Consider the following 25,000-nt stretch of genomic DNA (forward strand, 5'->3'; position numbering starts at 1 on the left):
ACTTGTACTGTGATAGGGCAAGCAATGGTGACATCTTGCCATGTAGCCTGAAGCACATTGGCCAATGTTGAAACCACTAATTCTTCAGTAACTTCACTTGTACTGACACTCTGAAAAAAAAAAGAACCTTAATACTCCTGTAAACCTTAAATATACTACTGTTTATTCATTATTGTACAAGCAAAAAGGACAAAGGACAAGATAACACAATCCACGTACTGTCCTGAACAGTAATATTCTTACCCTGGGACGTTTGTTGTCGCTGCCATAGTGAGGACTCGTCTCTAAGCTAGTCGGAGTTTCAGCCTTCGTTTCTATCTCCATAGGTTCTTCTAAGCCTTTGAGAGAAAACCGTAAATATCATGTTAAATATCGGTATAATTAAGGTCTAACACAAAAAACTTTTAACTTTCAACTTCAAACCTAGTCTACAACTACTAAAATATAACACAATTAGAAGTAAGATGTATTCTATACTCACCTTTCTTACAAGGAGTAATATCTAACGGAGACGGTGGGGGTTGTCTTTTATTTGGAGAAGGCAGAAGTGATGATGGATTTGGGGAAGTTGGAAACGGTATGCCCTAATGTAATAAAATAAAATTAGATTCCATTAAGATACTCTGGAGATACTAAAAGAAAAATCATCTGAAAAGGGTTAAAAATTTATAACACGAATTATTATCATATTTGTATTTATCCTCGTCATCATGACCTATACAGACCTGAATTCTTTAGGAGTATTTTTTTCAGCTTGGCTGGAACTTACCATTTAAAATCTATAACAAGGTATTAGTAGGTACTGGCGGGTGGCCGGAAAGCCACTTTGACCCACACCTAGGACTTGCAACGTGGTTGAGGTGGGAATTGAAACTTATAGGACTCAGATTTGTATAGTTAGGAATAATACAAACTACTTTTGAAATTTGTGATTTGTTTCTAAATGAATAATACAAACCTATTACTATAGTGCTTGGTTTAAAATACTGGGATGTCAAAAGACTCCGACCTGAGAGAGTAAAGGGAGTGTTGATTCCTTACCACCTTCCCCCAACACTTGAAACTAGATTCTCAAGGATTAGGTTTCTGTTCAAGGAAAGACAGCCTATGAGAACCTATAGACTCGGGAGGATACGATGTCACAATGTATGGCCAATCAAGCGTCCTACAATTCATTCATCCTCCAGCTCATAAAGAGGATGGGGGGATACTTTTCTACCTTATTCATATAGAAGTTTCTCAGCATGGTAGCTTACCCATATCAACATCCAATCCAGCATATAACAGCACAATCACTGCACCAATAAGGAAAAGGAAAGGAGAGAAATGACCATACACTCCACCGATTAACCTAGACTAACGTTGAGACTTATCTTAGATGGGATGTTTCTTGTCCTGTACGGACCTAAGTAAGCTACATAACCTTCTGAATACCTACCACAGGCCCCAACAAAAATAAAACTCAAGACCTGTGGGTGTACTCGCGTAAATATTGGGCTGTAAAGGTAGTCTGACAATTGCATACTCCGGGCTTTAGCACTTGCCCTAGTGACAGGTTCTTCCTGAAGGCTATGGTATATCTGATATCCGGAGTGGTCCTCTAGTTTCCTTGTGGAAGAATATGTCCGATTGTTCCACGAAGCCATTCTAAAAGAATAGTTGTTTTGTCTTCCTCTTCACCAAACATTTAACTGGGTTCCACCAGGTATGAGAAGTTAGAAGACCCAGGCCCACATGGCTGAGGACTATGAAGTGGGAAGCAGATGATGATGAATGGAGAAGTACTGAATTAAAAGCTCAAGATAGAGACAAATAACGAGATCTAATGCAGGCCCTTTGCATCAATAGGCGTAAGAAGAGATTATGTTGATGATGGAACAGGAAGACAAGTCATTCTGGTCTCTACTAGTCGCCTTTGTAGGGAGGAGATGAAGAAGAAACAAGGTCGTAGTCAGTTGGATTCTGGATGCTGACCACGCAATCCTGATCCAAGGCAATGTTTATCTTACATAGGTCCGAATGACTATAAACAGGAAAATATGTGGATCTGTTTAAGGGGACCAGCCCCAATGATGTTCCATGAATATATTTCAGACATTAAATAATTAGTTACTGTAATAAGGGCTATAAACAAACTTCATGGAAACTGTGATATCCTATAACATATTGGTGCTGATGTATTAATCATTATGAAGATATTTGGAATAAGTCTAAAACAAAAGTAATTGATGATTATTGAAATGTTCCCGAAATGGAAAAATATGATACAAATATGCTTTAATAAACCACAATTAAACAAAATAATGTCTAATAAAATATGAAGGCTTAATAATGAACTGAAAATTAAATACTGTATGAAGCTTTAAAATTGAAGAACTTGTATGCGCACATACACAGAGAAAGAGAGAGAACATATTCTTATGATGACTAATAATAATGGCTATAAACAAACTGTATGAAAACTATAATATTGTGTAACATACAGGTGCTGATGTAATATTCATCATGAAGATATTATGAATAAATTAAGAAAATATATAAAAAATATGCCTTGTCATTTGTATGTGAGCATTCTCTGAATAAGGTAGGTGGACCTTCGTATCAGCTGATAACAACCAGAGGTAAACAAAGAGAGTTGATAATTGTTGATAGTTAAAATGTTTCCGAAATTGAAAAATAGAATACAAAAATACTTTGATAGAGCATATATGCTATGAAACAAGAAAAGGAAATACTGTAATGATATACTGTACAGTAAGAAAATATTGATGAAATATGACTTAGATAATTGCCGAATCATGACACTGCATAATAAACCTCCAGACACTTAGCTTTTTAAGTTCGACATGCGTCCAAATCAACCTGGATAGGTCCCTATCTTGGTCAAAAGTCGACGATTACCTGTACTTGGTGTATGTGGAGGAAAACATCTAGCATAAAACAATCAAGAAGTTTCATTTGATTATTTTGATAAATAACAGAAATAAAGCACTTTTTCATTCTGACATCATCCTAACTCCATTGTCTCCATTTGTAATTTTGACAGACGTTATCATTTGTATGGCCCTTTTGGTATACTATACCCGTAATAAAATTACAAAATATTTGTCGTCTGACAGCCATACGCATCTAAAACAGTTACCATCCTTTACGAAATTATGATCATTTGAGTGAATGCCACTTCAGTTGCCCCATAAATCATCCTGATCTCCACCTACGCCTATTGACGCAAAGGGCCTCAGTTAGATTTCTCCAGTAAGCGTCCAGATTGTGATCATGAGCGTCTAGCTTTTAAATATGAACACTTTCTTGACGAAGAGCGTCAAGATCGTGATGACCACCGATCTCGATGGTCATCGGAGCGTTGCAAACATCCTAAAGGGGATCGTCTACAAGGAAGCAAATAGAAGGCTGGCCAAAGATTGATCCTTTGTCTCATCTTCCGCAGCAGGAGAGCATTGAATGAGCGGGCTGGAACATTGCCTGTGTGGAGAGATAAGAGGCTGCTGGTTAGGTGATGACATTGTGTGAGGATGGCGAGAAGACTCATCGTCAGCAGGAGGCTGTCAGAGGAGCGAACGGGAGCACTGACCGTGGAAATGCACGGAGGGGCAAGAAGAGGGAGAGAGATGGAGCTCGCAAACATCAAGGGCGTCAGCTACCGAAGCAACTGTCGAAGGGACTCCCAGCGCCCCATGCTGAAGGAGAACTTACTTAGATGGGGGTGCAGACACTCATAGGGACGGCCACGCTTGCAGTACTTATGAAAGAGAGAAAGGCTCCCCAGAGGCTGGAGGTGAAGATGCTCCTCTAGGGGAAGCAACAACTCCCCAAGTACTTTCAAGGTTTCCATGGAGTTAACTGGTCTACACTCTTACTCGAGTGTCCTCCAGAGGAAGGCAAGCGAGGAGCAGCTTCGGAAAGAGATCTAGGTAAGCGGGAAGAAGTTAGAGATCTTTTTGCCCCTGTGGAGGACCCTAGGGAAGAGAGATCTCTCTTCTGCTTCTTCCTCCTACGATGCCCAAATTTCTCCGCAAGCCACCCCATACACACTTCACTGGGCAAACGCAGCGATGCCCCCTGCATATCGGGCACAGCGAATAAGGGTCGGTCTCAGCTGACGACATCAAGGTACTGCATGAGCGCCCTTCGTGACCAGGCAGGTACACATGGGAGCATCAAAGACAGAACAGCACACCTGAAAAAGAAAAAGTAATTTGCATAAAGTAAGTCAGTATGGCCAAGTCTTAAGGAGAAGAGAGTGGACACATCCGGCCTCTACATGCCAAATGAAAAAGTGACGTAGTTCACCAATAAACGAGTAGATAAAGGTGGCTGGGTACCCCTCAGCCACCCTCTACCATCCCCACTATAATGGTTGGGTAGAGTTGCCAACTCGCAATGAAAGTTTAATGGCTAACCTTCCAGCTTTGCCGAAAGATAATCCCAATAAAGTTTTTTAGTGAAAGAACAAATAGCTCTTACACATTCAGGAATCAAGGCTGGAATCACAAAGAGTTGGTTGGTTGGCTGAAGAAAGGAGGAAGGGGTAATATCCAGGAAGAGGAGGAACATTTTTAGTGAAATTTCCTGTGTGTGATATACAACTATGTGCTGTACTCTTTTATTATTATTATCATTATTACTATCCAAGCTACAACCCTAGTTGGAAAAGCAAGATGCTATTAGCCCAGGGGCTCCAACAGGGAAAAATAGCCCAGTGAGGAAAGGAAATAAGGAAATAAATGAATGAAGAGAACAAATTAATAATAAATCATTCTAAAAACAGTAACAACGTCAAAATAGACATGTCATATATAAACTATTAACAACATCAAAAACAAATATGGCATAAATAAACTATAAAAAGACTCACGTCCGCCTGGTCAACAAAAAAGCATTTGCTCCAACTTTGAACTTTTGAAGTTCTACTGATTCAACCACCCGATTAGGAAGATCATTCCACAACTTGGTAACAGCTGGAATAAAACTTCTAGAGTACTGCGTAGTATTGAGCCTCGTGATGGAGAAGGCCTGGCTATTAGAATTAACTGCCTGCCTAGTATTACGAACAGGATAGAATTGTCCAGGGAGATCTGAATGTAAAGGATGGTCAGAGTTATGAAAAATCTTATGCAACATGCATAATGAACTAATTGAACGAATACAAGTGATTCTAACTCCAATATGGTTTATATTTGTAAATGACGTATATGGGACGTCAGCACGTGTAGTACCAGGCATGTTTTGACGTCAAGCAACGTCATTGTAACGAAGGGCTTAACTACCAACACCTTGTTATAGAATTTTAACAGCCAATTTCCAGCTTCATTAAAATCATATTCCTATCAAATGACAAAGGTTTGTACCCTTGTAGGAATAAGTTCTTTAGTACTGTCTGTTATGAATTATAAAGTATGTGAAATCAACAAATTACAGTCAAGTACAGTAATGTCTATGCATTTCTTAAGTATAAATGATTAAAATTTTGAGTGGAAAATCACTTCTCCTATAACCCTTGGCAATCTTTTAGACACTATTCATTATTATCCTAACTATAATAAGAAAAAATCCCAGCCGTTCTCTGAAGCGCTTTTTCTTAGAGCGATATTCATTCCAGAGCTTATTTTTTAGTGATTGTCTATTTAACAGGTAAAACTATACAGCAATTATTGTGAAGCGACAAATTTACTTAAAATTTAAAAATATGATATTTTAATTATAAAATAAATTTTTGAATATACTTACCCGGTGAATATATAATAGCTGACGTCTCCGGCGGCTCGACAGAAAAAACACAAAAACTCGCGAGCGATCGCTATGAAGGTTGCGGGTGTGCCCACCAGCGCCAACTATCGGCCAGATACCGCATATACATGTAAAAAGCTCCAATTCTTCTCATCTCGCTGGGTCTCTATCGGGGGGGAAGGGGGGGCCTTTAATTTATATATTCACCAGGTAAGTATATTCAAAAATTTATTTTATAATTAAAATATCATTTTTAAATATTTAACTTAGCCGGTGAATATATAATAGCTGATTCACACCCACGATGGTGGGTAGAGACCAGAATTAATAAAGTTTACAGCGTACATGCTTAGAGTTTTTGACAGTTATATCATAACAAAACCCAAATATATATAGGTACCTGGTAAGGAAGTTGACTTAGACGATTACTCTGCCTTGTTAGTCTGTCTTCCTCACGAAGCCCAGCGATCCTCTTAGGAAGCTGAAAGACTCCCAGGAGCTGAAGTATCAAGGGCTGCAACCCATACAACAGGACCTCATCAAACCCCTAATCTGGGCGCTCTCAAGAAATGACATTTGACCACCCGCCAAATCAACCAGGATGCGAAAGGCTTCTTAGCCTTCCGTACAACCCAAAAACAAGATTAAAAACATTTCAAGAGACAGATTAAAAGGATATTGGAATTAAGGGAATGTAGTGGTAGAACCCTTACCCACTACTGCACTCGCTGTAACGAATGGACCCAGTGTGTAGCAGTCCTCATAAAGAGTCTGGACATCTTTTAAGTAAAATGACGCGAATACCGACTTGCTTCTCCAAACGGTCGCGTCCATAATACTTCGCAGAGATCTGTTTTGCTTAAAGGCCACAGAAGTTGCTATAGCTCTTACTTCGTGCGTCTTAACCTTAAGCAAGCAACGCTCTTTTTCACTCACGTGAGAATGAGCCTCTCGGATTAAAAATCTAATAAAATATGACAAAGCATTCTTTGACATAGGCAATGAAGGCTTTTTAACTGAGCACCACAAAGCCTTAGATCCACCTCGTAAGGATTTAGTCCGAGCTAAATAAAACTTCAGAGCTCTAACTGGACACAGCACTCTTTCAAGCTCGTTGCCTACGATCTCTGACAGGCAAGGTATATCAAATGACTTAGGCCAAGGACGAGAAGGCAGTTCATTTTTGGCCAAGAAAACCAAGCTGAAGTGAACATGTGGCTTTATCTGTAGAAAAGCCGATGTTCCTACTGAAGGCATGGATCTCACTGACCCTTTTAGCTGAAGCCAAGCACACTAAAAAAAGCGTCTTGAGGGTGAGATCCTTCAGGGAGGCTGAATGTAATGGCTCAAAACTGTCAGACATTAGGAACCTTAGGACCACGTCTAAGTTCCATCCAGGAGTTGCCATACGACGTTCCTTAGAGGTCTCGAAGGACTTAAGGAGATCTTGATTATTGGACAGATCTAAGCCTCTATGTCTGAACACAGACGCCAACATGCTCCTGTAGCCCTTAATAGTGGGGGCTGAGAGGGAGCGAACATTTCTCAGATGAAGGAGAAAGTCTGCAATTTGGGCTACAGAGGTACTGAAAGAGGAAATGGATGATGACTTGCACCAGTCTCTAAAGACTTCCCACTTCGACTGATAGACCTTGATGGTAGATGCTCTCCTAGCTCTCGCAATCGTTCTGGCTGCCTCTTTTGAAAATCCTCTAGCTCTTGAGAGTCTTTCGATAGTCTGAAGGCAGTCAGACGAAGCGCGGGGAGGCTTTGCTGAAGACTCCTTACGTGGCTGCCGTAAGAGATCCATCCTTAAAGGTAGACTCCTTGGAACGTCTACCAGCCATTGAAGTACCTCTGTTACTCACTCTCTCGCGGGCCAGAGTGGAGCAACCAATGTCAACCTGGTCCCTTTGTAAGAGGTGAACTTCTGCAGCACCTTGTCTAGGACCTTGAAAGATGGAAAGGCATAAACGTCCAGGTGAGACCAGTCCAGCAGGAAAGCATCTATGTGAGCTGCCTCAGGATCTGGAACTGGAAAGCAGTAAGTCGAGAGCCTCTTTGTCAGAGAGAGAAGCAAAAATATCTATGGTGGGTAGACCCCATGTCATCCATAGCTTCTCGCACACAGTCTTATGCAACGTCCACTCCATGGAGAAGACTTGTCCTCTTCTGCTGAGGCCGTCCGCCAAGACATTCATTTCTGCACAAATCTCGCCAAAGGAGAGATGTTACTGCCTTAAAAGGAGTTCCTTTTGATCCGTGGATCAAAGAATCGAGCCTTCCAGACTGTCCAGTGGAGCTCCCTAACCCAAATCCGCTGCATCTGAAAACAACACATGGTTTGGGTTCTTGATCGCAAGAGAAAGAACTTCTCGAAGTCTGATGTTGCTGTCTCACCAAGTCAGACATGTCTAGACTGAGTTGGAGATTGGGAAAGAGATACTCACTAAGCCCTTCTCCTTGTTCCAATGAAATAGGAAAGGGCATAGGTTGAGTCTCCCCAGAGAGTGAACTACTCCAGCGATGAAAGAGTTCCCATGAGGCTAGTTCAAACTCTTACAGAGCAACTGTTTTTCTCTTGCAAGTGAAGGACTTTTAACAGAGCTTGTTCCATTCTTGCGGGAGACGAAAAGGGTCGAAAAATCAGACACAGTATCTCCATTCCCAAAAAAAAAATAGTCTGGGATGGGATACTGTAAGTTACGACTTTTCTACGTTCACTATGAGACCTAGCTCCTTGGTTAGGTCTAATGTCCATTAGAGGCTCTACAGACAGCGATATAATGACGAACGCCCTGATTAGCCAGTCGTCAAAATAAAGGGAGGCTCTGAATCCTCAAAAAATGTAGAAAGCTTGCTACATTTTGCAAGGGCCTTGTAAAAACAAGAGGAGCAGGAATGAGGTCGGAGTACAGTGCTCGACAGTGGTACATTACTTTTCCGTCCACAAACCTCAGATGTAGTTGAAAGTTTGGATGAATCGGGATGTGGAAGTATGCATCCTGAAGGTCGAGAGAGACCATCCAGTCGCCTTCCATTAATGCTGTCAAGACAGCTTGGTAGACTTCATCGTGAAGTTTGTCTTGACAATGAACACATTGAGCGCACTTGCCTCTTACGTACTCCTGCAGTGAACGTGGCTGCCAGATCATTGGAGCCATCCCTGATAGTCTTGTTCCTGCAGAGAACGTGGCTGTCAGATTATTGGAGCCATCCCTGATAGCCTTGTTTATGCATGACATAATTGTACAGCAAAACTTCAAACGCTCGAAAAAACTCCTAACAGGAGATGGTCTAGCTCTGAAGCCGACCATAAAATCTTGGAGCGTCTCATGGCCAGGCGCCAGGGAGAGTCTATGAGGTTTGAGAAGTCTATCTGGGCAGAGGCAGGAACTCCCAAGCCGAGAACTTCTCCCGTGTCATACCAGACGCTCGCTCTATAAGCCAGTTTAAAAGGAGGGAAAGCAAAGGCTGTCTCCCCCAAACTCCTCCTGGTGATCAACCAGTCGCCTAGCAAACATAAAGCTCTCCTAGAAGAGCGAGAGAGCACTAGCTTAGAAAACAATGGCTTCGAAGTAGCTAGGCCTAGTGTAAACTCTGACGTTTAGGCGAACGAGGAGCAGCAGTTACAAAATGATCCGGACAAAGATCCTTAAAAATCAGCATGATTTATTTAAAGTCCATAGAGGGCTGAGCAGCTTTAGGCTCCTCTCCGTCTGACAGAGTCCACAAGGGAATATCAGTAGGAGGAGGATCAGCAACTTCCTCATCTGAAGGAACCTCGTCCGACAATTGCCGAGTCTCAAGCAAGGGAGAGACCTGCTGTGGTGGCAATGCTTGACAAGCAGAGTCCACACGCAAAGGAGCATCAGTAGCAGTCAAGGACGATACGTCATGTAACTGCTTAAAGGACTGACCAGCAACAACAACAGGTGCGGGAGGACGCTCGACGTCAACTCGAGACTGCCTTGACTGCCTAGACTGAGCAGTCAAAACAACTCTTGACTGCGGTGCTTGACGCTCAACGTCAAAACAAGTCAACTTCGCTGGTTGGCGAACGTCCTGAACGTCAACAAGAGCAAGCGGCAGCGGCTGAACGTCCACAAGCGGCTGAAAGTCAACACGGGACTGCATCGAGTGAGGCTCTACAAAACGTGATTGACGTGACTTTGTAACGTCAACGTCAACAGGACGAGTAAAGGCTCGTTTGGGCGGCTGACGGCCAGGATCTCGATCAGCTAAGCGGCGAGGATCATCGTGAACCTGCCCAGCAGAATAGTCCTCCATAAGAGAGGCAAGCTTATTCTGCATGTCTTGAAGTACAACCCATTTAGGATCAACGGGAATGGGTGCGGTAAGAGACGAGGGTAACGTCTGTGACTGCAAAACCTTGCCTACACTAAGACTCTCGGAGCCTGTGTTACGCTTCTGTTTAGGCGTCGAGCAGTCTTCCGATGACTGCACAGGGTCAGAGCTGTCCCAATGGCTACAACCAGGACGCTGGACCTGTCCTGAAGGGACTGACTTTCGCTTTAAGGGTCTCGAAACCTTGCTCCACGGTTTCTTACGCGATAAGCCTTCGGATGACGAGGAGAAAACCGTCTCGCTCGTCTTATGGTAGGGGCGGTCTTGACGAGACACGCCTGAAACCATAGAGGGAACGTCTGTTCGTTGGTTAAAGCCTCTCGAACCCATAAGTCCTACGACATTACTTCTCCCTGGGGCATGGGAGCTTGCAAGAGGTCTCGGACTAGGCGAACGACAGGCACGAACAGACGAACCCTCTGTCGCAACACTGATAACACTTTGCGCAATTATCACTTTATCACTACAATTTTCTGTTTTTGCACTTACTTCACTGAAATCGAATTTTTCAATAATTTCACATTAGGCATGAATAAAAACTGATTTCTACCTGAAGCACGCAATTCTCCCCTACATCAAAAGGTTATAATTGCGAAATAAGTCGTATAATGTAAGCACATTAATACAAGCAAAAACACAGTAAACATATATATCGAATAAAACGGAAATATATAAAGTTAAAAGGATCATTGACTGGGGAGGAGACTAAACACTAGTTCATTAAAAACTACGTTTTCAATCTCTCACCGTACAGTGCCTTGGGACGAGAATAAAAACTAAAAACGTTTTATCCTTTCTCCCCGTACAGAGACTTGGGACGAGAGTAAAAAAAACTGACTCGAGAACAACGTTACTCGCTTGGGACGAGAATAAAGATCGGAACGTTCTCTCTTCCTCTCTCTTGATTTCACACAGAAGAGAAAAGCCCACTTACCCTTCGTCAATAAACAGGTTATTTGACCAAAGGAAAAAACTGAAAGGACTAAGAAATTGAAAATTAACAAGTTCCTTTAAATTAGTATTTAAAACATTTCAGTTTGAAAGAAGAATGAACAAAACGTCAGAATCGATTTACTCTTTCTGCAAAGTGAAACCGTGATTCTCTCTTTCTCTATCGTAACGATAGAGTGCAAACTGCGTAGCATAAATAAACCAAACGTTAGTTCATCTTTGAAACAGCACGAAGACTATTCAAAGAAAATCTTTCATAAAATCTACTAAAAAAAATATTCATTTCATAACTCTTACAGAGCAAATGATTTAAACTTAACGAAAATAAAAGTTGAAAGGGCTCAACGTTGTTTAACTTCGGTTTCCAAGTTAGGACCGCCTACTCTCGGATTAGGGGAGGAATAGGTAAGGCCGCATATAAACAAATCATTAAAATTTATCTTGATGTTTATTATAAATGGAAAGCTAATCGAAGAGGCCTAATAAAGGCGGGTGAGATATAAAATATATAGAGGAAAATTTATAATTAACAACAACAATTTATAACGTGATAAGATAATTGCTAAAAGCCTAAAACACACTTCCGTATTAAGGGAAGGGTCGGCCATTTTGAAAAGTCAAAGAAAGTCCAAAAAACAATCCAAAGTAATCAACAATTAAATCTATCCAAAAAAGAGTTCAATAGTTTAAGTTGAAGATAAAACACCTGCACTGCGAAAGCTCAAACCAAAAGGAAGTACTTCACCAAGACTGTTGAAAAACTCCAGGTTAACAGCTAGTAATGGTACGTCTTGTCGATCAGACCGACAGAGAAGAATTGGAGCTGTTTACATGTATATGCGGTATCTGGCCGATAGTTGGCGCTGGTGGGCACACCCGCAACCTTCATAGCGATCGCTCGCGAGTTTTTGTGTTTTTTCTGTCGAGCCGCCGGAAACGTCAGCTAATATATATTCACCGGCTAAGTTAAATATTTAAAAAAGTAAAAATGAATAATGAAAAACTATGAAAAAATAAAAGTAAAAAATATGAAGAATAATATGACAAAAAGTATTTCAAATTTATATCAAAGCATAAAAGGCCAGGTAGAATTTTTAAAGTTTAAATGTTCATCTCTAGGTTTTAAGAACAACCTCTGAGAAAGTATAAAAGCGGCGTATTCTTTCTTTGTGCAAATAAAACCTGCGGTAATTATCCCTTTGACTTGTTTGACAATACATCAACATGAACTGTAAAAAGCTGGTAAAAGATACCGGGAAATATGACTTTAAAAGTCCCATCAATAAACCAGTCATGAAATTAAGGTATTGAAGAATTAATCTATTCATATACTTTGTCCCAATAATCAGAATCCTGAGTTTGTCTTCTTCAGCTAAGTAATATAGAAGAATCTGTTCCTTGGACATATAACTGTATATTGTCATGGTAAGACCAATCAATTTTGGGAATTTATTGCTGAAGGTAAGAAATGAATACATCCTTTCTTTCTGTTTTTTAATGGTAACTGCAAGATTTTTGGATGCACCAACTTTGGTAGCTGCTTCTTGACTTGACGATTGTATCTCTCTTGAATAATTTTGGGTGGAGCATCTCCGGTAGCTACGAATTTCTCTATCACTCGTGAATGAAATTTCCTCGCCTATTTTGAAACAACTATCTTTCGCACTATTTTCTAGAATATCGCTCCGATGTAAATCACTCATTTATAGATATCATTCAAAAGTGGTCGCTTATAAAAGTATCGCTCTGGCAGTTATCGCTCCCGAGTATGAACGCCGAAAAAATAGCCTATCAGAAACTAAAGTTCTTAACTGTACATGTTTATGTTTCACTTCATTCATTTTGACTTTACATTTTCTTACCACTATGAATCTAAAGTTTGCAGTAAAGGAAACAATAGCTAAAACTATATGAATCATATTATTTCATGACAATCCAAAATATATCAACAACTGATGGCCTTACTGGTGAGGTGGGGGCAGAAATCTGAGACGTCTCACTGTTGGTACTACTATTACTGGCACCGGCTGCAAGACGGGCCAAACGCTTCTTTCGAACCTGGAATGTAAAATGAACAATTGATAACTTTATTTTTACCAATATGTAATCCCCCTCAGTTGGGGAAGACTCAAGATAAGACATTATTGAACTTTTAAGTAATATATTGCAAAGAGTAGTTCCTGTAGTCCACATCTTTAAACTTCGTAATATCACTGCTCTCATGACTCTGAGTTTACGTATATTCCTGGCGTTGCCTTCAGATCATGTTACTGTATATCTTGAAGTCAGACAAACGATTCATAACATAAAATTCATAATATTAATAGCAATCATTTCATTAATTCTAATAATAATAATGATTTCAATAGTAATAATAATTTCAATAATTACAATATGAGCACCATATGAGCACCCAAAACCCCGAGTTCCCACTGAGTTCCCCCATTATCGTAGGATATAGATGTATATATATTTCTGAAACTATTCATTTGCGACGGAAACGAGTGTCATTTTTGAAGAGATCGTAATTTTTTCTATCATAAACAGTAGTTTTTTTCCTATGTTACATTGCCATGTAATTCACAACAAAAATACCCTCTTTTCTTCATTAGGATTATTATGTTAATGCAAAGTTAACCCTGTATACTACATTGACTGCAATTATCAGCCCCTAACAAAGCAATTACAAATGACCTTTGTTTACATATGGTAACACATCTAGCACCATCATAGTCTACGATAATGAAGTTTAAACGGTACCAATCAACATTTTCTCCCTAATGAGAAACTTTACTGTAAAAAAACTACCAAACCCCTATGGCAAGGGCCAGTGGCAGATAGGACCCCGATCACCCATAGTAAATAATCAAATTATCTTACCTATAACCTACTTTACCTATGAAACGGAAATTAAATAGGCCCACGGTGAGTCACCTAACAGAAGTAGCATATGTTAATAAAGTATTTATGGTAACTCCTCCAATGGCAAGGTAGGGTCGCTTAAGCTACCCTACGGTACACATTAGATGTTGACATTCATGGTCTATAAGCAAGCATTTTCAAGCTTAAGAAGTGTAATCTGCAACCAATCTAATACAACAACTCGGGGGAAACAATATAAATCAAAATTAATCATTTCTTAATGTCGACAATCAACAAAGAAACAAAAAGACCTTTGTCATGAAAGCTTCGTCATTTCTCATTGGCTCGAAACCAACCACTTAACTTAGGTTATTTCAGAGCTTAAATGGCCTTATATTACAAACAAAAATCAACCAAATTGTCACACCATACCTCATCTTGATCTATCTGGTCCCCCATGGCAAAAGGAGGCTCGAAAAAAAAAATCTCCCTTAAAAAAAAGAAAGAAACCTGCAGTGAATCTGCACGCGACGATGTGAAATCTTTGTTTTGATGTTGTTGTTGTGACGTCACACGGACCAGCTGGTACAAACAAAAGAGCGTCGCTCTGCACAATGCAGATCGATTACCCCATTAAAATTAGAAATTCATAACTTACGACTCTAATATCAACTTATATGTAATACATACCTACATCCTCATATGATTTAATTTACATTGAATATCGTAATTTTAAAACCTTGTAAATACGATAAAATGCTGACATTTTGGTCGACTTTTGATTACATGCTTAGCTGCATTTAAAACCTACGACTCTAACATTAACTTATATGCAATAGATACCTAGATCCTTATGTTATTTAATTTACATTGAATACCGTAATTTTAAAACCTTCTAAATACGATAAAATGCTGACATTTTGGTCGACTTTTGATTACATGCTTAGCTGCATTTAAAACCTACGACTCTAACATTAACTTATATGCAATAGATACCTAGATCTTTATGTTATTTAATTTAAATTGAATACCATAATTTTAAAACCTTCTAGATACGATAAAATGCTGACATTTTGGTCGACTTTTAATTACATGCTCAACTGTATTCAAAACCCAAAAAGGAGCTATCAATTCAATTTTTTCATATAAGTGAAAAGGTGTGAAATATGATCTTGCAATAAGAAGCTTCCAGCCAAGTATTCTCCCATGATGCAATTAAGAGTGTCAGTTACGATGCTAAAATAGACTGCTTCATGGGTGACTGGCATTGGAACAATGTCGTTTTAAGATGGGCTGCGTCTTTAGGTTTACACACAACTGCGACCTAAAGTAGGCCTACATGGCATTACTTTCTAACAAAGGAATGTAATTACGTGCAGTAAATAGAGTTATTAAATTTACGGGATGTACTAAATACTCTATAGACGGAATAGCTTATTCTAACATATATTTTGTATTATGAAAAAAAACATTATCAGGATTTTTCAACAAATGTACGCGTACACGTATTAATCATACTCATAATATTCATGGTTTATCAGTTGTTGTCTTTTAAATTTTAAGGCCCAAAAATAAAGATTCATCTCAAGGTTGGTGTGATTGAACTTCTTATCTAAATTGGATTTTATGCGTTGTCTGTGAAAAGCGTATTGTAATTTCCGTAGATATTATCATCAAAATGGCAAAATATCAACTTTCAGGCTTTGTATCATGGTCGAAGGTACGCAATAATTGCAAATGGTAATAACGACTTGGAACTGACATGTCAACATAGTCAACCAAACAGAAGTTCGTGATGCCAGCGTACATTTGATATACTGTATATTCAAAATATGCTTAATTAAAAATGGATTAGTTACTCAAAAGTGTCCATGATATATGCAATTTACAAATAGTGACACTATTTAAGTAGTCACTCAATTTATGATTAAATAAAACACCATTTTTTTCCATTTTTGCTCATAAATGTCTACAAAAAGGATAACATGACCCTCATTTCACAATGTATTCCTCCGCCCGATCGTATGTTCACTCCGTTTTTTTTTTCTTTTCTTTTCTTTTATTACAACTTTCGGTAAGTTAAAAGTTGAATTGTGAATGGATAAATGACGCTAGAATTTACCCTAATTGTGAAATCGTTTAAGACAAAATTGGGTTAACATTGGTATTCAAGGTAAGCCTAAACAATATTCATTGTTTTTATTTGAAAATTAAGTGTTAGGCCTAGTATGCCCCTTATATTTGACACCAAATAAGTTTTTTCTTCTCAAACAATTTTGATGGTATATTTTGGTTTTCAGTGTGGTTTCTATGGTCGATTTTCCTTGTGTGTGTGTGTTATAAGTCATAGGCCTAACTCTGTAAATACTTAATTTTGGTCAAGATTTAATTCAGGAGTTGAGAGTATAGCTTTCAAATATCGGTTAATTTGTATTGTATTACAGGGTGTGATTTCGAACAGAAAATATATGTTTTCCTATAGTAAATAACGTGATTTAACCGAATTTGACCTTCATTTCAACCGCAATCAAATAAAAAAAAAGTAGTTGTTTTCTTAGGTTACATTGCCCTGTAATACACTACAATAAAACCCAAATATCTCGGTTTGACTTTCAAACAATTCTTTTATTATTATATGTCCGAAATAGGTAGGCCTACTATTATAGATGGAGATTCTTTTCCAAGACAAATAGGGTTGTCTAGGCTACATTTGGAAGTTAATAATCAGGACCCGAGAATGGGCTGCTAAATAGGTCTAGATGAGGACTGGGTGTTTAGGTTTGGGGGATTATGGAAATGAGATAATGCTTCCTAACCTAACCATCTCTAACCCAACACAATTACAATTCAACCCATTTTAACCTAACCTAAGCTAGTGTTCAAAGCCATCAGACCACATAACCTGACCTAGGATCCCATTATATATCGGAAATTATGAATAAAACACATATTATGTACTTTGGTTGGGCCTACTACTCATATCGCAGTCAGAATTGTAAATTATAGATGTGCCATTAGCATCAATCTGATTTGATTCTAGTTATACCTCATACTCCTTGCATAATTTTGAAAATATTGATAATTATGTTAAATATTCTTCCTTTTGCTTAATTGGGGCAGTTATACAGTTGAAAGTATTGATAGTTATGTTAAATATTCTCCATTTTGCTCTTCTGTGGCTGTTATACAGCTGTTGTAGATATGCAAGAATGTATTAATTATTATTATTATTATTATTATTATTATTATTATTATTATTAGCCAAGCTACAACCCTAGTTGGAATAACAAGATGCTATAAGCCCAAGGGCTCCAATAGGGAAAAATAGCCCAGTGAGGAAAGGAAATAAGGAAGTAGATAAATGAAGTTGATTAGTTTAAGGTGCTTTGAACTGAATATGAAATAATATCTTTCTGTGTGCTATTGCGACAATGTCCTAATGGGGGACCTCAGTATGAAATGGTTTTTTTGAGTGAGGGATTAGGGAAATAAAACATTGCATCCTAACCTAACCATCCATAACACAACACAATATTAGACACTGTGTCCAAGCCTGTGTGAGAGGTCAAAGGCATCAGACCACATAGGCTGACTTAAGATGTCGTTTAATTATTGGAAATTGTAAATAAAATGCATACTTTGTACTTGAGTTAGGCTTACTACCCTTACCTCATTCAGAATTGGAGGTTCTATATATACCATCAGTATCAATCAATTCCAATTCTAGCTATACCTAATCATAATTTTGAAGATATTGATAATCATGTGTAATATTCTTCATTTTGTTTAATTGTAGCTGTTATACAGCTGTCCGTTCATCTTCCCCTTCCAAGAAATCAATGTCATACAGCCAAATTCTATGAAAGGAAACATGAACATGTTCCAGATGCTCAGCAAATGCGATGTTAATGGTATCAGAGGCATTTGAGAGTGATTTACAACTTGAGCCTACAAAGAAGATATAAGAATGAAGGGAATAAGATCTAATTCATTTACTTTTCGGGAAGTTATATTATACCCATCATTCCAAAGCAGATATTTTCCAATGGAAATTATTTACTTGTTTACCTAGTCTAGGAGTTAGTCACACTCCACTAAAATGCAAACTGCAGGACAAACAGCTGTCATTTGGTGTGGACATCATTAAAGTAGACACGTTTAAAGAATTATGTGAGTGTGGACTTACTCCACACTCTCATATCACTCAGGAAATAAGAAAGAATTTAGTTTATTCTTGAAAGACTATATTGTTCTTCCTGATATGGAGTGAGTTTATTGTGCAATCTTGAGACTGCATAGTTAGGAGACCCACGTCTTCTTTCCTACCATTATCCCTACACTAAAGGGTCAGTTGCCTGATGCGCCCTCTCCAATGCCTTCTATCAAAGGCATCCTTTTCTGCAAAACCTCTTCTCTCCATATCGTCCTTCACCTTATCTTGTCATCTGTTTCTCTGCCTCCCTCTCATTCTTCTCCTCTAAGAGATTCCTACCAAGACCTCATAACTTCCTTCCCACCCTCCTCACCATCAATCCTCAACATGTGCTAACACGTGCCCACACCATCTTTGCCGGGACACTCTTATGACCTCTGTAATCTTTACTCTGCCTGCTATTCTTTATATTTCATTATTTTCCTATCTTTTAAGCAGTGATATTCCGATAAATCCACCTCAGCTTTCTCATCTCTGTTTTCTCAGGCGTTGCTTCCTCTTTTTGTCTGAGAGTCCATGTTTCCGATCTATACATCAACACATATTATTACAGTTCTATAGATCTTGAATTTTAGCTTGATTAGCATTTTCTTATCGCATACTACTCCAGCTCCCCCTTCCTCTTCCCCAAGGCTACCTTTGTCCCATTATCAACTTCAGCCTCACATCCTCCACCCTGACTTATAGTAGATCCCAAGTATCTAAATTGTTCCACCTGTTTTGTAAGAGTTCCTACTTTCGTGCATGGCTATTCTGTCCCTACCTTCCTTGCTGCTCACCATAGCTTCAATCTTATCCACATTTACTCTCAAGCCTCGTCTCCCCAAAGTCTCTTGCCACTCTACAACCCTTCTCTGGAAGTCTTTCTCATTTTCAATGGTAATCACCAAATCATCTGCATATAGTAACTCCCACAAGACCAGCATGAATAGAAACAGGGTTTATGCTGAACCTTGGTGTAATCCAACACTAACTTTAAAGATTTCTGTTTTTTCCAACGGCTGTTATTGCATTTGTCTTTGTTCTTTTGTAAATAATCTCGACCATTCTAACCAACTTCTCCGGGACTTTCCTTTTCCCCAAGCACCAAAACATCACTTCTCTTGGTATTCTATCATAAGCTTTCTCTAAATCTACAAAACCACAGAAAAGCTTCTAGTTAACCTCTAGCCTCTTTTCCTGTAGTTGCCTTACTTTAAAGATGGCATCCACAGTCCCTCCCCGCCTCATGAATCCATACTGGTGTTTATAAATCTTTACAATTTTTCATGTGGTACCCTCTCAAAAACTTTCAAACCATGCTCCCTTTTAGTTACCACATTCCATAGCATCACCTTTCTGCTGGAATATAAATACCATTAGACTCGCCTTCTCATATTGCTCTTAATAAACTCGGCATCCATTCTTCCTCCTCTATAGCTATTATCCAGACCATTTTAATTTTATACTGATGGACCAAATGCTTTATCATTTTTCATTTTATACAATGACCGCTTCACTTCTGCATTCCATATCTACCCTTCGTGCTTCTCCCATCTCCTCTCTCTCATTTCCAGTATTCAATAGCTGTTCAAAATATTTTCTCAATCTTCTCTTAATGTCTTCGTCGTTTTGCAATATATTTCCATACCAGTTGCCCCAAACCCTGTCCTTGCTTTTTCCTTTCATACTTGAAATCTTACAGATAGCCTTTTCTCCTCCCTTGTTCCTAACCTTTCATTCAATTGCTCTACTGTTCTTCCAATAGCTATACCTACTTTCCTTCTCGATTTTTTCCTCTTCTCTGTACTGTTGCTCTGCACCCTGTACATGCCTCACTTTCCAGTCCTTAAATGCCTTCGATTCTTTTCTAATTGACCCTAGCACCTCTCTGTCCCACCATTACTTCTCTCCTTTTGACACTCCATATTTGCTGGTTCTTCCCACTAATTCCGCTGTTTCCCGAACATATATTTCTTTCTTACTCTTCCATATATTTTCCACTCTGTTACTATGTACACTCTAAATTCAACATTCATAGTCGTGTCTCTCACATTCATCCTAAATTACACACCCTTTTCTCCTTTAAGTCCCAAATCTTAATTCTAGATCTCTTTCTCTTCTTGGGTTTTCTCCTTCTCATTTTAAAACCCATCACTACAGTCTATGTTGTGTAACACATGCTTCTCCCAAAATAACGTTATAGTTAATCAAATTGCTTTTGTCAACTCTTCAAACAAGGATGTGATGTATTGGGCTTTCCACTCATCCACCATCATAGGTTATCAGGTGCTTATCCAACTTCTGAAACCAGGTATTTATACAAGCCAATTTAAAACTCTGAGCTATCTCTAGTAAATACTACCCATCTTCATTTCTAATTATAAAACCATGGCTTCCACGTACCTCCTCATATCTATCCCTCCTCTTCCCCACTTTACTTTTCATATCTGCTCCTATGATTAGCTTCTCCTCCTCTTTCACTGATCTAATACCTGCCTCAATTTTTTGTCTAAATAATTCTTGTTCTTGGCAACCCATCTGAGGTGCAAGAAGGTGAAATTATACTTACAATCCGATCCCCTATTATTATTAGTATCTTTAAAAGCCTATTATCTATTCTCTTTACTTCTAGCACTTATTCTTTCCAGTTATTATCACTTTGGGCTCCAGAGCCTTTAAATATGCGGCCCCGAGCTCTCACGAAACATTCAAATGATTGAAGACATTAAGGCTTTCAAGAGGAAACTGAAGACTTATTTCATAAGTCTTTTGACAGTGACAATTTAACAGTAAATGAACAATATGTGACTTGAAAAGATAAATACTGTGAACGAACAAGGTAAAACGACAGTGGAGGTCCTGTAGAATGGGGCTCTCCTGCTGTATGGGACCAGAAAAGCAGCCATCAAAGTAAAGTAAATTATAACCCCAACTACATTTCTTCTAACTTGTGACCCGCTGTAATAGAGCTTATACCCATTTCTTATCTCTAGTTCCTCTTTTTTTCCTCTCTCGTCTCCTGTACGGGATGTCTATCTATCCTTCTCCTTCTCTCCATCACATCCGCTATCTCCCTCAATCTTCCCGTTAATGTACCAACATTCTTAGTACACACTGATCTTCCATTCTGTCACCAGCTTCTTTGGTCGCAGTCGTGAACCTTGCGGTACCCCTCGTGCATTTATCACGCCAGTAGGGGGATCCGTACACGCGTCACTCACAGGCCAGGCCTACTGCCAATAACTGTGGAAACTGCTGCCTTGCAGTTGGACTATTTAGTCAAAGGTTATCCCACTGCCTATAACTTTGGTTGATTAATGCAAGGGCATGTGATCTTAAAACTTAGGAAAGCCACATTTTACCGTCCAAATCAATGATTGGTTGGATCTGGTGTTTTATAATAATAATAATAATAATAATAATAATAATAATAATAATAATAATAATAATTATTATTATTATTATTATTATTATTATTATTATTATTATTATTATTATTATCATCATTGTTGTTATTATTACTTGCCAAGCCCCAACCCTAATTGGAAAAGCAGGTTGCTATAAGCCCAAGGGCTCCAACAGGGAAACTAGCCCAGTGAGGAAAGGAAATAAGGAAACTACAAGAGAACTAATTAACAATTGAAATAAAATAAGAACAATAACAACAATAAAATGAATCATATATAAAATAAAAACTTTAAAAAACAAGAGGAAGAGAAATAAGATGGAAAAGTGTACCCGAATGTACCCTCAAGCACGATAACTCTGTTCCAAGACAGTGAAAGACCATGGTACAGTGGGTATGGCACTATCCAAGACCAGAGAACAATGGTTTGATTTTGGAATGTCCTTCTCCTTGAAGAGCTGCTTACCATAACTAAAGAGTCTCTTCTACCCTTACCATGAGGAAAGTAGCCACTGAGCAATTACATTGCCGTACTTAACTCCTTGAGCGAGGAAGAATTGTTTGGTAATCTCAGTGTTGTCAGGTGTATGAGGACAGTGGAGAATATGTAAGGAATAGGCCAGACTATTCGGTGGATGAGTAGGCAAAAGGAAAGTGAACCGTAACCAGAGAGAAGGATCCAATGTAATACTGTCTGGCCTGACAAAGGACCCAATAACTCTCCAGAGTTAGTACATCTTTTGTTGCATCCAAATAGAGATTTAGCTTAATATTATTGTGAATCATCATTGTCTGAGAGATATATTCTTTTTTTTTTTTGGCAGTGACACCAGATAACTTAATTATTATTATTATTATTATTATTATTATTATTATTATTATTATTATTACTATCCAAGCTACAACCCTAGTTGGAAAAGCAAGATGCTATAATCCCAGGGGCTCCAACAGGGAAAAATAGCCCAGTGAGGGAAGGAAATAAGGAAATAAATAAATGAAGGGCATGTGGTCTTAAAACTTAGGAAAGCCACATATTACCGTCCAAATCAATGATTGGTTGGATCTGGTGTTTTATTATTATTATTATTATTATTATTATTATTATTATTATTATTATTATTATTGTTATTATTACTTGCTAAGCTCAATCTATAATGTTTTCTTGCTCATGTTATTGAAAACATTTTTAAAATACGAGTAGCCCGGAGTCTTATTATTGATATTTTTCTTACTTGCTAAGCTACAACCCTAGTTGGAAAAGCAGGATGCTATAAGCCCAGTGGCCCCAATAGGGAAAATAACCCAGTGAGGAAAGAAAACAAGGAAAAATGAAACATTTTAAGAACGCTAACATCAAAACATTTCCTATAAAGACTTTAAAAGTAACAAACCTAGAGGAAGAGAAATGAGATAGAATGGTATGCCCGAGTGTACCGTTAATTATCCTGGGATTTAATCAACGTAATTATCTACAGTTATTGATTATAAAGTTTATCATTTCTATTTTTACTTACCTTCATCTACGTTTTATATATTTAATGCTTCTTTCCATTTTATGAACATTCCAACATTTCTCAGGTTTGTTACGCATTGAAAACAATGTACTTAAATGCGGTACTTTTGTTTGGTTCAAAACTAATCTCGTTTCTCAAAGCAGTGGTGCTTTTGGAATATTCCACTTAACGTAGATAGTAAACAGCGGAATAAATAAAGGACAGTGGAGATTGAGATATATATATATATATATATATATATATATATATATATATATATATATATATATATATATATATATATATATATATATTTATATATATATACATATACACACACATACATATATATATATATATATATATATATATATATATATATATATATATATATATATATATATATATATATATATATATTTATATACATATATATATTTATATTGTATATATTTATGTATATTAATATATATAAATATATATATATAAACACACACACACACACACACACACACATATATATATATATATATATATATATATATATATATATATATATATATATATATATATATATGTATATATATATATATATATATATATATATATATATATATATATATATATATATATATATATAATAGGAAACTGTTTGCAGAAGACAGTGAAAATAGAGGAAAACATCAAACATTCCCCCGTAGAAATATCAGCAAATGAAAGAAGAAAAGAAACAAATATAAGAAGCCGTAGAAACGGAAGCTTTGGGCTAAGCGTGAAGCCGACTGGAAGAGAAATGCATTGTCAGCAAAAAAAAAAAAAAAAAAAAAAAAAAAAGATAAAAAAAAAAAGTGATTCGTAACACAATACCTAAAAAAACGATGGTGAGAACTTTCTGCAAAGAAAAAACACAGAGTTTTTATAGCTATGAAGGAAAATATATATTTTGCCAGAAGAATAAAGTAGTTACTGCAATTGATAGCAGGTGTAGTAATGAACAGGCTGATATAGGTTTTTTTTATAGTTTATATATTAAGTATCTGTTTTAGTGTGAATGTTTTTAAAGTATTTCATTTTAATTGTGCATTAATTCTATATCGTTTATTTATTTCCTTTCCTCACTGGGCTATCTTTCCCTGTTGGAGCCCTTGGGCTTATAGCATCTTGCTATTTCAACAAGGGTTTTAGCTTAATAAATAATAATAATAATAGTAATAATAATAATAAAAATAATAATAAAGATAAATGTTATAATGGGAAAGGAACAACAACAACAACAACAACAACAACAAATGCAGCAGTTTTTAGGCCACTGCTGAATAAAGGCCTCAGACATGTCAATTCAAGTCCGAGGTTTGGCCAGTTTTCATCACCACGCCGGCCATTGCGGATTAGTGATGATGGGAGACTTTAGTTTGATCCCCTTACAGCAAACCAACCTAGTATGGGTGACCCTGACAGGTACAGCTTAGTCAGTCATGGGGTTACGCAAATCCTTTTACCACTTTAAGGTATCCCAACTCACAAAGGGGAATGTTAAAGCGAACTCCCTAAAATGCATTTAACTACACAAAGGAAAAAAGAAACCAAAGTTAACAATTGAATAATGAAACAAAATAAGAATTTAAAAAAAAATGATGACAGCGTGAAAAATATAAACTGAAAGCAATATTTCTCCATGGAATAAATTGAATTTTATTAATGGGATAACCATTTAAGAAATGGAACCCCTCCTCCCCATTCTTATGTTGATACGGAACGATCAAGAAAAATACTCATTCGAACTTGACACAAATATAGGTAGTAGGTTGGCTAAGGCACCATCCACCCGTTGAGATACTACCGCTAGAGAGTTATTGGGTCCTTTGACTGGCTAGACAGTACTACATTGGATCCCTCTCTCTTGTTACGGCTCATTTCATCTTTGCTGACACATACACAGAATAGTCTGGCCTATTCTTTACACATTCTCCTCTTTCA

At 37.7% G+C, this 25,000-nt stretch overlaps 1 protein-coding gene across 1 annotated transcript in view; it reads right to left on the reverse strand.

Moving 5' to 3' along the window:
• Window positions 1-14,496, reverse strand: part of LOC137658549 (ubiquitin conjugation factor E4 B-like) — an 87,655-nt gene extending 73,159 nt beyond the window's left edge. The window contains exons 1-5 of the mRNA XM_068393420.1: window positions 14,362-14,496; window positions 13,033-13,125; window positions 482-584; window positions 244-338; window positions 3-110 (exon numbers count right to left, since the gene is read on the reverse strand). Of these exons, the coding sequence (XP_068249521.1) occupies window positions 3-110; window positions 244-338; window positions 482-584; window positions 13,033-13,125; window positions 14,362-14,388 (426 nt within the window). The 5' untranslated portion in view covers window positions 14,389-14,496. The remainder of the gene's footprint in view (window positions 1-2; window positions 111-243; window positions 339-481; window positions 585-13,032; window positions 13,126-14,361) is intronic.
• Window positions 14,497-25,000: the final 10,504 nt, after the last annotated feature.

Source organism: Palaemon carinicauda, chromosome 1 (assembly GCF_036898095.1).
Source record: "Palaemon carinicauda isolate YSFRI2023 chromosome 1, ASM3689809v2, whole genome shotgun sequence".
Lineage (NCBI taxonomy): Eukaryota > Metazoa > Arthropoda > Malacostraca > Decapoda > Palaemonidae > Palaemon > Palaemon carinicauda.